The sequence below is a fragment of the Microtus pennsylvanicus genome, chromosome 2, assembly GCF_037038515.1.
Source record: "Microtus pennsylvanicus isolate mMicPen1 chromosome 2, mMicPen1.hap1, whole genome shotgun sequence".
Lineage (NCBI taxonomy): Eukaryota > Metazoa > Chordata > Mammalia > Rodentia > Cricetidae > Microtus > Microtus pennsylvanicus.
The window spans coordinates 132217680-132232682 of NC_134580.1; the positions used below are offsets into that span (position 1 = coordinate 132217680).

A 15003-nucleotide genomic window follows, 5' to 3' on the forward strand; every position below is an offset into this window, starting at 1 on the left:
TTGTAAATTATCACATGATAGTTAGGACCAGGAACTCCACAGAGACGATGGAACATAAGACATGGACTAACTTTCTTAGACTCTAGTTCCCTTTCATCAAGAATAGCACTGTCAGGCTTCTTGGGAGTTTTGAGGAGACCAGGACACGTCAGGTAGATGGGGAATTCAGCATGGTATGATGACAGATCAGAAAATGCAGAGTTCGGAACCTGTAGAAGAGACTCATTCCCAGCCCAAGCCTTCAGAGAGTCACTTAGAGAAATGACACCAGCAGCCAGGGAACAATGAGACATATACAGCTTTATTTAATCTGTAAAAAGTCACACTCGGGTAGAGTGACATCTTCCTTATCTTAGCATAAAGCAAGGAGTGTGTGAAAAACCTCTTCCTCGGGTTTGGAACCATATGACCCTGGCTGGGCTCACATCTGGATACTTCCAAGAAAGGAGTCCTTGCTGTGTGGCAGCTTCTTCCCAGAGGGTCTCCCTGGCTGGTATGACCCCTCACCGACAACCTGGACAGGGCTGCCCTGAGATTGTCCCCTTCCCTCCTAAAAAGGGACATTGCACGCTTAAGACTTTCCCAGAAATGGGTTCCACTTCAATGTGACTTGGTTTCCATTAATGTTTGCTGGAACCTAGGCTACATTTACTTATCATGGTGGTGTGTTAATGATTCCTCCTTTTCCTACTAAGACCCTCACCATCGATGGTATATTTAAATCATACTGTCCCCTTCTCTGGGACAGAGGGATGGAGAACCACTCTCCATCCAACCTGGGAGGCACTTCCTACAGATGTGTGGGTGTCTGGGAAGTGGTATCAGATGCTACACGGACAGCATTTTAGTCTGCAGAGTGGAGTCTGGTGTTTGTTTTCCATCTTCCTTGGATAATCTAGAGCTTAGGACAATTCCTTGGAGAAAATGCCACAGTGTGGAGATACCACTGAGGGTTTCAGATCGTGCCCTCTGACTTACACAATGACATGTATGAATCCGCTTGGACAGGGCAGGCGACTGCTACCTTGCCTATCTGTGTAATAGGTGACCCCTCTACTGGTCCACTCAGTAACTACATCCCCACATCCCTCAGACCCGCTCTCTCCTAAAATCACTGCAAATGTTGTCCAAGTGGAACCAAAATCCAACCTTGTGGCCCAAGCCATCCAGATATCTGCTCTGCATATTTCCCTTTAAAACGCCACTGAGTGCAAAAAAGTCCCTTTGCAGAAGTGCTACAAGAAAGCATGTCTAAAATCACAGAACTATGCACACACAGACACAGACACGCGTGCTCGCACACACATGGAGTTGAGAATCAAAGAATCTCGTCAGATACATATTTGAGGGAGCACAGGGAAAGGCTGGCAAGAGAAGATATGGAGATCAGATCGGATCAAGATGTTGGAATGTTACAGTAATGGCATGGGTGGTTCTTGGTATATACAAAAAGGGGTGTGTAGAGAGAATGGTAAATCCAGGCTATTAGAGAAAGGTTCTGTGGCCATGCATGAGTGAAAGTGGAGGCCAGCTGACAGGATGAAATGTTCTATTATGGAGTGGTCATTTCAGGGAGGAGGGACTTGCGTGGTCCAGGGAGGAGCATCTGCTTAGCAAGACACCTCCATGGTCTGGTGTCTGTCCAGGACATCAGGGGACTCACAGGATTCTTGAGTTCCATCTGATTGATTGCTGGTCACAGACCTGCTAAAGGGACTTTCTCCAGAGCCAATGCTACTCGAGGTGGAGTGGGTTCGTGATCGGGCGAGCCGGGTCATGCTGGCAGATGGTACTGTAACAAAGAACCAGGAGATCAGGAGGAGGAGCTTGGAGAAGCTCAAGTGCTCTACAGGCTTCACCTAAGACTTAACCTTTCCCAGCCCACCTAAGATGATGCCCAGCACAGCATAAGAGGTGCCCCCTCTGCACCCTTTGCTCTAGGTGAGTGACTGTATGCAAGGCTGCTGTGATCTCCTGCATCTGGATTCTCCCCAGATTTGACTTCAGAGTCTGATGGGAAACCCTAAGGCAGAGTAAAGCCTCTTAGCTGTGACCACACCATTCATACAGTGATTAGGAAGGTGGCTTTGGGAACACACACTGGTTATCAAAAACCTGCAGTGCATGCAAGACTAAACCAAAAGAAAGAATGACAAACCACACAAGTAGGAAGGCATTTCACAAACACAGTGCAAGCCCGATACAACAAGACTACCATCCGTGTCCACAGGTACTGTTGCCCTCTGGGGAGGAGACATGGATGGGTGGAGGGGAGGGAAGGTGTTCTGGAGCTGATTGCTATACAGGCATGTGGTACAGGCTATTGGGGACAAGGGATTGACATGGGACTGACTCGGGTTGTTTAATTTAGACTTCTATTTTGTTACTGTTACTACTTTGACTTTAAGAACCTTTTAGCTTCATCATGGCCTGGACAAGGCCTCACCCGACAGAACTAACTGCCCATAATTCTGGATCATCAGTCACTGTCCCTGCTATCATTTCATCATCACTGTGGTGGTATCTGGACACAGATGCTAACCTCTCACCTAGAGTCAAGACTGCAGGACCTTTCTGATTCCTGTTTAGGGCTCACTTCAAGGATTAGTAAATGTGTGGTGGTAGTGGAAGAGGGACCCCTCCCCCATTGAGCTTTGGCTGCCACTGTCACCCTGGCTGAGGATGAGAGGAGGCCTGGGCATTTCAATGGACTCCTTTTTTTCCATTTTTCAGAACCAGGCCTGATCTGTAGGGTAAACTCTCAGAGCACACTAAGCCCTGTTCTATCGGGCTCTCACTGCACAGGGAACTGCGGACATGCTGCAGGCAGCCAATGCAGCAGAAAGAGCATGGTTGGGAGGCGGGCAGGGCCAGCACAGGAAGGTACCTGACTCGCTGCTGAGGTGACTGAGCTGCACATACGGGACTGGAAGCAGGATGGACACAGGAAAAGGCAGGTTAGTGACCCACAAGAGCTATGTGACAACCTTGGCTGCCTAGAAGATGCTGACAGGATACTGAGCAGGGATGGAAGTTTCTTTCAAGGTCCCAGAGAAGGGCATCGATGCTTAAGCACCACTTTTAATGCCACTTCTCGAAACAGACAAAAGAAGCTGTTCCACCCTCATTCTATAGGCAGCCTCGGTACCCTGTTTTAGAAGCTAGCTGCATGATCAGATATCTTCTGGGGGAGAGGATGAGACTAGGCTAGGAGAGGACTTCTCCTGGTGAGCCAGAGGGCTGTGTGTGTGGGCTCGGGTGGTAGCAGCTCACAGACGGGGACGACATAGCCACTCTAGACAAGACACACATGGTCTTTCTGGCAGCTACAGGTCTAACCTAGGGACCACCTTCCTGGGCAGCTCACCAACGGTCATCATCTAATGGACACCAAAGATGGAAAATCTGCCCGCTGGGTAAAGAGCTCTGTTCTGGGGTTAAAGGTATTTATTTATTCCCCCCTGAGAGAAGCAAGTGTGAGTTTCTGTGACAAATGAGAAAGCTCAGGGTCTAAGAGGTAAGAGCCCAGTGCAGCAGCACATGACACGGACGTGCTCTAACACTGGCCTTTTCTCCTGAGCCTTTACTTTGTTTCTGTGGGCCAGGTAAAATCTGCTGGGTTCAGATATAAATCATAAGGTCCAGTTTATAGCTAAGGCAGCCAAAGCTTCAGTGGTTAAGATGTGGGCCTGGAGTCAGACTTTGAAGGTTTCAATCATGGCTATCCTGGTTGCTATGGGAGGCAGCTAAACATTCTTGAGCCTCAGTGTGCTATAAAATCACCTCTTAGAGCCAGGTGTGGTGACACACATCTTTAATCCCAGCACTCAGGAGGCAGAGGCAGGTGGATCTCTGAGTTTGAGGCCCCTCTGATCTACAGAGTAAGTTCCAGGATAGCCAGGGCTACACAGAGAAACCTTGTCTCAAAAAACAAAACAAAACAAACAGAAAGACAGGAAAAAAAAATCACCTTTTAGTCTGAGGACGTATCTTAGCTGTCAGCCTCACTTAGACACATGCACAGATGAATGAACACTTTATACTCCATTGTCGTCTACTTAAAGTCCAACTAGCAAATGGGTGGTCCTGAGAATTGTGGTCTCCCAGATGTTAAACGTATCCTATTACCCATAAACTTCTGCTAAATAGAAAACATACTACTCACTGTAGCCCATCCCCTGCAAAAAGTACTTGAAGGCCTCGGTGAGCTTCCCAGGCTGGAGGAACAAACAAAGAAGGCATTAATTTTTGCATTAAGTAGAGAGGTAGCAAAGGGCTGGGGGAGCAAGACAGAGGGGAGAGAGAGAGAGAGAGAGAGAGAGAGAGAGAGAGAGAGACAGAGAGAGAGAGAGAGAGAGAGAGAGAGAGAGAGAGAGACAGAGAGAGACAGAGAGAGAGAGAGAAATTATTATGAACACTTTCTTACCTGAACCACTTGGGGCAGTCCTCCACAGTCTGCCATCTAGAAGAGGAAGAACACCTAAGTCAGCAGGACCTCCACTAAGGGGAACGCTCTCGGTATTCCATGTCCTTTCGAAGAGATCAGGAATGAACTTGATGCTTAACAGCATCCATCTTTGTATCACTTCAGGGCACGCTATGCAGTCTTGATGCTGGCCATACCCTTGAGAGAGATGTCCAGCGCTGTTCATTCACAGGATCTCAGGCCTGGCTTTCAGACCTCTGCAGGTATTTCTTGTTAGGCTGACAGTACTATCAGCTAAAACTTCCATCCTGGCTCATCTGCACCCAAAGACACTTATTTCACAGCCCTCAAACAATGTGCTGCACATCTCAGTGTGTCGTACTTTGTGAGGGCCCCTTTCCCTACTAAGAGGTCAGGGCAGGGCTTCCTATGTTGCTGAGTCCTCCACTTCTTGCCTCTAAGTACTTGGGCACAGGCCCCGGATGTCCTCCTCTCCTTGTTCTCCTTTGCTCCTCCTTCTCCTCATTTCTCCTTCTATTTATCCTCTCGGCCTGCCAGTCCCGCCTATCCTGCCTTGCTGTTGGCCATTCAGCGCTTTATTAGACCATCAGGTGTTTCAGACAGGCAAAGAGTCACAGCTTCGCAGAGTTAAACAAATGCAGCATAAACAAAGCAACTCATTAAACAAATGTTCCAGAGCATAAACGAATGTAACACACCTTAAAATAATATCCTATAACAGGGTTCCTCTATGTAGTCTTGGCTATCCTGGAACTCACTCTGTAGACCAGGCTGGCCTTGACCTCAAAGATTTGCCTGCCTCTGCCTCCCAAATGCTGGGATTAAGGGTGTGTGCTGTCACTACCCGGGGCAAGGGTGAATCTTGATAATCTAGAAACTTTTAACAAGTACAAGAAGCCCCAAGAGAAAAATGTACCCATCATCACTAAGACATTCTTAGAAGTTTCCTTAAAAACGCAACAGGACTCAGGATATAAAGCATTCCCAGCATCACCTCATTTCTTCTTATGTTGTACATTCACTAAATTTTGAGTGGAATGGGAAAGTGTTTATGACAAAATGGAGGAAAACAGAAATATCTTCTAACCTTTATTTTCTTGGTTGTTTTGTAGTTCAGGATAGCCTGGAACTCATTATATAGCTCAGGCGGCTTCAAACTTATAGCAAACCTCCTGCCTCAGACTCCTATAAGTCAGAATTATAGGCATAGGCCACCATCCTAGCTTTCTTTCTTCTTCCTTTTTAAAAAAAACTTTTTTTCAGACTGGGTATCTCTAAGAAGCCCAGGCAAGAGATGTACTTGTAGCTCCTTAGCGCTGGGATTAAAGGCCTGTGACACCGTGCTCAGACCTCCAGCTCCTCTGACTTTATGATCTAAAAAGATATATGGAAAAAGACACTAGTATATTACTACATATTTGTTTTTTGAGAATTTAGAAAATATATTCTTTGGGCTGGTGAGTCGGCCCAGAGGATAAAAGTGCTTGTAGCCAATGCAGCCAAGTCTGACAACCTGAGTCCCACCCTTGAGACCCACATGGTGGAAGGAAAGAACTGACTTCTGTAAATTGTCCTTATGTGCCTTGGCATGTACTGTCCACCACCAATAAATACATAAATGTAATTAATCTATTTTTCTTATTCTGAGAGAGAGAAAAAGAGAGAGAGAGAATAAAAACACAGAGTTGACGAGTACCTAAGTACTAAGTAGTTGGCTGTGAAAAAAGACACGTTACCTTTAGCAAAGTGGTATTTATAGGGTCGAGGCGAGAATTGCATTCAACCTGAAAAAGAAAAGAACTTTAGAAATTAGAATTTCTTACTAGCCCAAGAGATTAGGTGTCATACAAAGTGTGATACACACTTTGTCTGATGGTTCAGATTTCATCTAAAAATTTTGCCATTTTCTTTTCTGATGCTTTTAGTCTTTAATGAACAACATGCTGACTCTAAAGCCTCTTACTGCTGGCCATGATGTGGGCAAGGAACATTCCTTCTCTGAGAGGCAAACAGGACTGTGGCCCTGTCCTGCTGGGATCTCCTCCATGCTGTCCCAGCACACCTGGCCTATCAGCTGGGCCTGTGCTCTGTGTCCACCTCCCAGCTCAGTCCCTCCTGTCTGGAGTGGAGAGCTGCCATTCCCCAACCACTGACTCTTCTGCCTCACTGCCTCTCTGGCTCCCCAGTGTGAAGAATTCTTCTGTGTTTGTTCTGTTGCAAGGTCAGCAAAATTAGGGATGACAGCCTGGTACACCTCCATGTTTAGGATCTTGTGCCCTTCGACCCGTGAAGGCAGGAACCTCTAAGAAAATATTTTGGGAAGATAATCTGAGCACATGCCCCATCACTGAACTTTATACCTATAGCTCTAGTAGGACAATATTTTATGGCTCACTCGATCAAACAGCTTTCCCTTATGTCTTCTAAGAATATACACATAAAACCTGTGATAAGAGCTTGGAATCCAGTGGGGGTGACTATATATACCACAAAAGAAAGCGAAGTAACTTCAGAAACTTCACAGCTGTGTGGAATGAACAGAAGGAAGGCCAAGTAGGAATTTCAGAGACAGGAAGAAAAGGTGGTGTCTGGAGACTCCCAGAGGCAGAGAAAGGACGGTCGTGCAGTACACATGTGTCATTACAGCAGAGAGTATAAAGTGAAGATGCACACAGAGCAAATTCAGGGCAGACTGGAGCTCACTGTGGAAGGCAAGACGGTTTCTGAGGTGACAAGATCTGATTTAGGAGAACAGTGGCACGTGTGGCTTACTGAAGAGGCAGTGGTTCTCGTTACCTAGGCAAGAACCAGCAATCCAGGTGAACTTTGGGTCTTGGGATTGCTGATGGGCAGGTATACAAAACTCCTCTGAAATCAGGAGATGATCTAAAAGCCAAGATCAAGTCAGAGGCTTAATTTGTTCTATGTGAATGACAATGCAGGTTGTGATAAACAAATGCACCATTTTTCTATAGAATATGCAAGGATTCCACAGGTAGAATTTTGAAATGGGTATTTAATGGCTAGTCACAGTGCTCAGAATATAGTAGATAAGCTATATTTTCTAAGAAATCAACTTCCATGTCTGGATTTAACAAAGCATGTCTTCTGTTATCCACTACTTTGTAATTCATACAATGTTCTGTGTCTCCATTTTTAACTAACCACAGTCACCAGGGCTGCATGTGTGTTTTCCTGCAGGGCTGGAGACTGAATCCAGGGCCTTGCACATTAGTGCTGTGCCTTAAGCGACATTTCCAGCCTCGGTCATTAGTCTCTGACATGTCTCTGTATTTTCCAAATCCCCAAATGATCTGTTACTCCTCAGCCCTGAACAAACAGAAGATTCTCAGAAGGATGCTGAATTAGTGAGCAAAACCAGGTGTCAGTCCTGAACTGGCACTTGTGGAGTTTCTCCTGGTGTCCTGGGGTGTCTCTCAAGTTCCTACCACCAGAGGCATATGGGGTTCTGGCCAGGGCGTCAGGTCTAAATGCAGTTAGAGGGGGGTCTACTCTGTGTTTCGGATGAGGCCTCATCTCTTGAAAACAGGAGTGTGGGAATAAGATGAAAAGGCCTTATTTATTTGGCTAAACTATACCTTTAAAAAAATAAGTGACCGGGTAGTGGTGGTGCATGCCTTTAATCCCAGCACTCAGGAGGCAGAGGCAGAGGCAGGCGGATCTCTGTGAGTTTGAGGCTAGCCTGGTCTACAAGAGCTACTTCCAGGACAGGCTCCAGAGCTACAAAGAAACCCTGTCTCAAAAATCTAAATAAGTAAATAAATTTAAAATAAATTAAAAAAATAAGTGAACATGCTATTTAAGTCAACACAAGGGAGAGGGATATAGGCCCTCGACAGCTTTCTCATTTGCTGGATTTATGGTGGCTAACTTCTCTTAAGTGGAAGGCTGAGAGCCAAAGATCTAACTGTAATTGCCACAGAGTGGACGGCAGCACACAGAGCACACGGATCAATCCGATGGGAACTGATTTAAAAATACGTAACAGTAAAACCTGGTAGGTGGAATTAGATACAGCATGGCCTGTGTGGCCATGTTTCCATGACACACTGTGTCAGCTGTGTTCCTGACACACACACTTGACTACACTTCAATCCCAGCTGCTCACATCAGGACATACTTACCACAGCCTCCACAGCAGGTGAATTGTCCCCTACCACCAGTAAAGTAGAACACCTAGGAACACGCCGAAGAGGAGATGGTCAGCAAGTAAAAGGACAATGGACTCGTCATGACAGGCAGATACACAGCCATTCAGCGGGGAGACTGGGGCACTTACTTTAATGTTTTCAACCTGTTATCATTTTGGCCCAATATAGGTCTTTCAATTTCCAGGTCTCTGCGTCTAGACAAAGCAGAATCAATATCATTTGCAGGAGATCGTGGCCCTTCATGTGTTTCCCGACCATGTAATCCAGAGTATGACAGTCTAGGAACACTGTCTTTCTTCACACCTCAGGATGGAAGGGCCCTGAGCTATTCTCCTTAGCAGCTGTTTCCACGGCACCATGCATGCTACAAAGCAGGAATGGATTTTACGGATGCTAAAAAGGAACTTTTAAACTCTAACAGGAGCCCTACTGAAATCCTCAAGTCTAACTTGAATTTTCTAAGTGGTCTGTAGGAATGAGTCCCTTAGAAGGAGGGAATGACATACTTTTATATGGGAAGAGGACTTTATTTATAATAGCTTTGCAAAGAGCTTTTTAGTCTTTTTTATTTCAATTAAAAGTAGAAAGCTCTCCAGACCAGATCCAAAGCTTGGCATCACACCTTACAGGCTATGTAACTCTGCAAACTTCCAGCTGACAAATGTAGCCTTCTCCACCATCTTCCCTCTGAAAAACTATCACTGGGGTAAGAACCAGTGCTCTCTCCTCAGCCTACCCTCTGACAGCGAAGGTATAAAAGTAAATTTTGAAATACTCAAGGAAAAAGGAGTTGACTTACATCCTTGTGTTACTCTGACTGATTCATGACAAGGTATCAGCAAACAGAATCAAAATCAAGTCCTAATATTCTCTCCATTGTCTTCCTGTAAGGGCTTCCTTCTCGTCCCTACCATTCTTTTCTTTTCTTTTTATTGTTTTCCTTTTCTTTCTTTCTTTTTTTCTTTGTTTTTTTGAGACAGGGTTTCTCTGTGGCTTTGGAGCCTGTCCTGGAACTAGCTCTTGTAGTTCGAGGCTGGCCTCGAACTCACAGAGATCCGCCTGCCTCTGCCTCCGGAGTGCTGGGATTAGAGGCATATACCACCACTGCCCTCTTTTCTTAAATATATGTAAGTTAGATTTCTTTTTTTCCCCCTCAAGACAACCTAGAAACTACAGCTGTTTTATAGCTCACAGTTTCCTTCTTTAGAGATCTTTCTAAAACTGTCTATAGTTTTCCATCCTAGAATGGTCAAACCGCATAGGCAGGACAACAATGGCAGTAGATTATTCCTCCCATCACACAGACTTTAGAGCTGGACTACACAGTTAACAGAAGGAATGACAAACAACTCTACCCATTATAGGAACCCAGAAAGAGCTGGAGGTTTTCTTGGTTGATGTCTTGAGCAATGTGCAGTCTGTAGGTTTGAATGAGGTCCAAATTGGCCTGCAACTCCTCCTAGAATAAGTGAAAGAAAACACCAGTAAACTGGGCTGCAGAACAAGTCCATCCTATTTGGTTAGTATTCTCAGTGGCAATAGCTTTTCCATGCAGGGATTTGGGGCGGAGCTTAGGATTTACTAATGTACAGATACACTGAATGGCTAACATCTTTATTTGTCTCATCATAGTTCAGTTCCATATTCTGTGTCAAATGAGGGCACCAACTGGTATATGGAATGGCACGTACTAAAAATAGGTACACAGAGCAAAAAATGTCACGCCCAGACAGTACCCATTGATTTTACTCATTTGAAGTTCAAAAGCAGGCAAAAGTAGAGAGGTAATGGACTAGTGAGTACACTGTTTAGGAGGATTAGTGAGCAGGAAGCACACGAGAGAACCTTTTTGGTTGGTAGAATATACTACATAATAAAATATATGGTAGGGCTGGAGAGATGGCTCAGGGGTTAAGAGCAGTGGTTGTTCTTCTAGAGGACCTGAGTTCAATTCCCAGCAACCACATGGCTCACAACCATCCTTAATGAGATCTGGTGCCCTCTTCTGGCTTGCAGGTGTAATGCAGACAGAATACTCTATACACAATAAATAAATAAATCTAAAAAAATATGGTAATAAATAAATAAATCTAAAAAAATAGGACAAAGATCAGAGACATTACATTACAGTGTGTACATCATCGTAGTATATGTGAATTATGTCTCCTTAATCAAGGAAACAATATAGATGGAGGTCACCCACCAACAAAAGAATGAGAGTAAAATCCCAAGGACTTAGAAAGCTGAAGGAAGAGGATCCAAGTTTGAGGACATGCCTGGGCATAGGCATTGTTTCAGAGGCAAGAATGAAAATAATCAGACTTACAGTGACTGCCTGTAAGAAACAGGAAATGAGATGGGTTGCAGATTTTCTGTAATAGGGCTGTACAAGCTCCTTTCTCTAAACAAAAGTACGTTTGTTACACTGATAAAGTGTAACGAAATAAAAGAAAATAATGAAGGAAAGACTACTACTTTGGAGCTGGACCTTGATTTAAATGTCAGCTTCTTCATTTTCGATGTGGACAATGGTGGCATATTATGCTGTGTTTCTGACCTTAAAATAAAGCCAAAGGTGCTGGAGAGAAAGCTCAGTGGTTAAGAGCATTGGTTGTTCTTCCAGGGGACCCAGTCTTACACCACATAAGCAAGATAAAGAAACTACCTCGCACATACATAATCAGTAGAAGGTAAGAGCTTGATCTGTCCTAACCTAGCACTTTCCTTGGGGCGTATTCAGAATACTAAGTACTCTAGACTGGCCTACCTCTGCCCCTCACTGTAGCTGTTCCTCCACATCCCAGCCGCCTCACAGCTCCTGACCTCACACTGCTCAGTTTCTCATCACTCACTTTTCCCTCTGAAAACAGGACTGCAGGCCAATCCCCACCAACAATTATCCACAGCGCAGGTCACCCCTGCTGCAGATTTCAGTGTCCGCCAGTCCGTGAGGACAGAATGAGATCATCTCTAAGCTCCTCTCACAAGAACATCTCAGCGTTCTTTGTCTTCTCCTTCTGAAACTTGTATTTCTGTGAGGCCTTCTCTGAACCCCCCGGTGGCTCTAAAGATGTCTGGTGAGCACTGGTGTTGTCAAACACACAGATGGCATTCTGCTCACAGGGACAGGAGGGGAGATGCTGTTTTCTGTCACTCTCCAAGTGCCAAGATCCATGAGCTAAGAGAAGCTTCCCCGCAGGCCTGGCCTTGGCAGGGCCACATGTCCTTCTGACTGCAAGGGACATGTTATCTGCCAGGATCCAGGAGATTGCAACGTACCTCTCTTTCTTTTCTAAAACACAACAAAGCTTCGCACACAAGCCGGTAAACCCAGCTCTTCTGGTGGTACAGGTGCTTACCTGCCCAAAGTGATGAGCCAAAATGATGTCCACGATGTTGGTCGTCAAGCCTGAGAGCTGGAAGAGAAAAGCTGTGTTAGGAGAATGAGCACATGGGAGCAGTCACAGGCTGTCCACTAAAGGAGGGACACACAGTGTCTTCTAAATCAAACAAACACACAGACCAGTATCACTTCAAAGAAATGGCGGGAGAGGAGGGGAATACAAGGGAAAACTAAGTGTTCTTTCCATGGCATGAGCACAGCTTCCTTTGAAATAGGGCTGGAAGGAATAGTGGCCATTCCTTCAAAAACAGGGAGACCTGAGACCCGTGGCAGTCTGCCGCTTCATCCCTGCCCCTGTTTCTGCATCTACACTGGGTTGACGGCAGCAGAGATCGACTTACAACCCGGCCCAAGACATGCAAGAGAAAAAGGAAAAATTCCTTCCAGTTTTAGCCATCTTTATTTCAGGCAGTGGGAGGAATAGCTATATTTACAGCTCACATTTTGAACATTTTTCTCCCAGTTCTTCCCATTTCAAAATGATGCATCTCACATCTAATAAATGCAGCAATCTGTAAATCTGGAGACAGTCTATTTTCAGAAACATCTCCAGCTCAAATGATCTTGCCAGTTCCCCTTTAAGCTTTCTTCCTGGGCTTCGGATGGAATTCCTACTGAGGACTTGGATTGTAAGTGACATACTGAGTTGGAGGTGGGGATGCAGAGGAGGTGAGGGAGAGACAGGGACATAGGGAAGGTTAAGGAAACAAGATGGCCTGACATCACCCCGTGGGCTGTCAGTGAGCCACAGGCTACAGAGGAAAGAGGAGGAGGATTAATTACCCAGTTCACTTCATGTGTTGCACTATTCAAAATGCTCAGACTCAAAGTGTTCTATGAATGTCACTAGGTTGTTACACATCTAAGTGTGAGGGTCGTATACTAGACAGGTGAGCACATTTTACAGCATCAGACTGAGAGAGAATTCCAATGCAGCTGGCACCAGCATTGTTAGTACACCCATCCAAAGCTAGGGAAGGCAACAGTCCCCAATGTAAATAAATGTGCGGAGCATAGACAGACTGTGCAGAATCTGGTCTGTTGATAGGTAGAAAATATATGCAGGGTCTCATTTATCTGGAGTTTGAAAAACAGACCAGGATAGCCTGAAACTCACAGAGACATATCTGCCTGCCTCTGCCTCCAGAGTGCTAGAATTAAAGGTATGTCCCACCATCCCTGGCCCAGATAGTTTTTTCTTTATATGAGAATTTTGTAATTTTCCTTATCAAACAGCCAAAATCTTTTTGTTGTTGTTGTTGTTGTTGTTTATTTGTTTTAAAAACAAAGTCTCACAATATAGCTCAGTCTGGCCTCAAACTCTATCCCCATCTCACATCAGGCCTCAATAAGACAAATTTGTGATCATATATTATTCCATTCTATAGCATTACATTTGTGTTACCTTCTCTCATTGGTAATTAGATTTTATCTTTTTGTCTTACAAATGTTTTCAGAAGTATCCTAGCATGGTGAGTTTCTTGCTATGTGACCTTAAAATTTATTAATTGATTTGGTTAACCTGAGAAGAGCAGTTTAAACAGTAGAAAAGAAAATCAGGCGATGGTGGCACACACCTTTAATCCCAGCACTTGGAAGGCAAAGGCAGGTGATCTCTGTGAGTTTGAGGCCAACCTGGTCTACAGAGGGAGTTTCATGACAGCCATGGCTTAAAAGAGAAATCATGTCTGGAAAAACCAAAAAAATAAAAACAGCAACAAAAAGCAGCAGAACATAAAAAATCCAAACAAAATAAAATAGTGGCTGGTATACAGTAAGCATTAAATATGTGTTAATTTCTTTAAAGGTCATTATAACCTTCCTTTACAACTACATCACTATCCTTTAAAGTTCTCAGATACTAAATTCCTGGATATCATAGGTTTGAGTACCAATAAATCCCTGATAAATGTGATCAATGATGCTGTAGTACTGTTTTGGTGGTAAATTACAAAGACATTCATGGTAGCCAGCAGGTGTCTAAAAGCAGGTATTTAAAAATGAGATTATTACATTAGTCATCTTCCTGATAAGGGAATGAAAGCAAGTTTTTTCTCTTATGGAAAACATCACTGCTTTAACTTCAACAACCATATATTTATATTAAGACATATAAATAGAATTTGCCTTCAATAAGAAAATGAACTGCTTCCATTGCAAACTGAAAACAGGGATCACGTTTTAATGTAGGGGAACCTAATGCTAACAGAATATGATGCTTTCTCCATGGTCTCTCCTTTACTCGAGTTGAGCATGGGGATTTTTATATTCATTAGGTCGTTAGCATACTTATTTTGTTTTCTGTCTGCTGGCACATATTGTAAAGATCAAATTTCTTCATTTTTTCATATGGTGAAAATTAATAATCCATATGACATGTGGAACAGTAGGAAAGAGCTATTTCTGTGTTTACTAGAGATATGATTCATTCATTCATTTTATTTGTTAAAAGAATAAAAATGCAAATCAGACAAAGATATTTGAGAGACAAGAATCCAGCAAGAGACTTACGTGCAAATTTTTTAAAAAAGATTTATTTATTTTTATTTGCACTGGCGCTTGCCTGCATGTATGTCTATATGAGGGTGTCGGATTCCCGGAATTGGATTTAGAGACAGCTGCCATGTGGTGCTGGGAATTGAACCCAGGTGCTTTGGAAGTGCAGTCATTGCTCCTAACACCTGAGCCATCTCTCCAGTCCCATACATGCAAAATGTGTTTATGTTGAACGGGGAGCCATACAAGAGGGGCAGAGGATTTCAGAAGGAACTTTATGAGAATATTCCAAAAATAGGCAGAGATGTCACTGCCTCTTAGGGAAATTCAAGTTATAACCTATAACATTAACAAAGATGGTAAGAGGTAGGGTATAGCATAATATTACAGTACTTGCCTAGCATGTAAAATGGTCTGGACTCATTGCCTATACCACAAATAAAAAACAAAGATGATGGCAGGACAGTTTTCGTTGCTGTTGCAAT

At 44.1% G+C, this 15003-nt stretch overlaps 1 protein-coding gene across 4 annotated transcripts in view; it reads right to left on the bottom strand.

The window, feature by feature from the left end:
* Positions 1–280: 280 nt before the first annotated feature.
* Positions 281–15003, bottom strand: part of LOC142844383 (protein NDRG3) — a 65552-nt gene continuing 50829 nt past the window's right edge. For 2 of the 4 annotated variants that reach the window (XM_075962795.1, XM_075962794.1), the window contains 9 exons: positions 11979–12035; positions 9975–10078; positions 8748–8813; positions 8593–8644; positions 6184–6231; positions 4427–4462; positions 4166–4217; positions 2888–2926; positions 281–1792 (listed from right to left, as the gene is read on the bottom strand). In XM_075962795.1, the coding sequence (XP_075818910.1) occupies positions 1611–1792; positions 2888–2926; positions 4166–4217; positions 4427–4462; positions 6184–6231; positions 8593–8644; positions 8748–8813; positions 9975–10078; positions 11979–12035 (636 nt within the window). In that variant the 3' untranslated portion in view covers positions 281–1610. The remainder of the gene's footprint in view (positions 1793–2887; positions 2927–4165; positions 4218–4426; positions 4463–6183; positions 6232–8592; positions 8645–8747; positions 8814–9974; positions 10079–11978; positions 12036–15003) is intronic. The other 2 variants (XM_075962798.1, XM_075962796.1) reach the window with 1 other exon arrangement.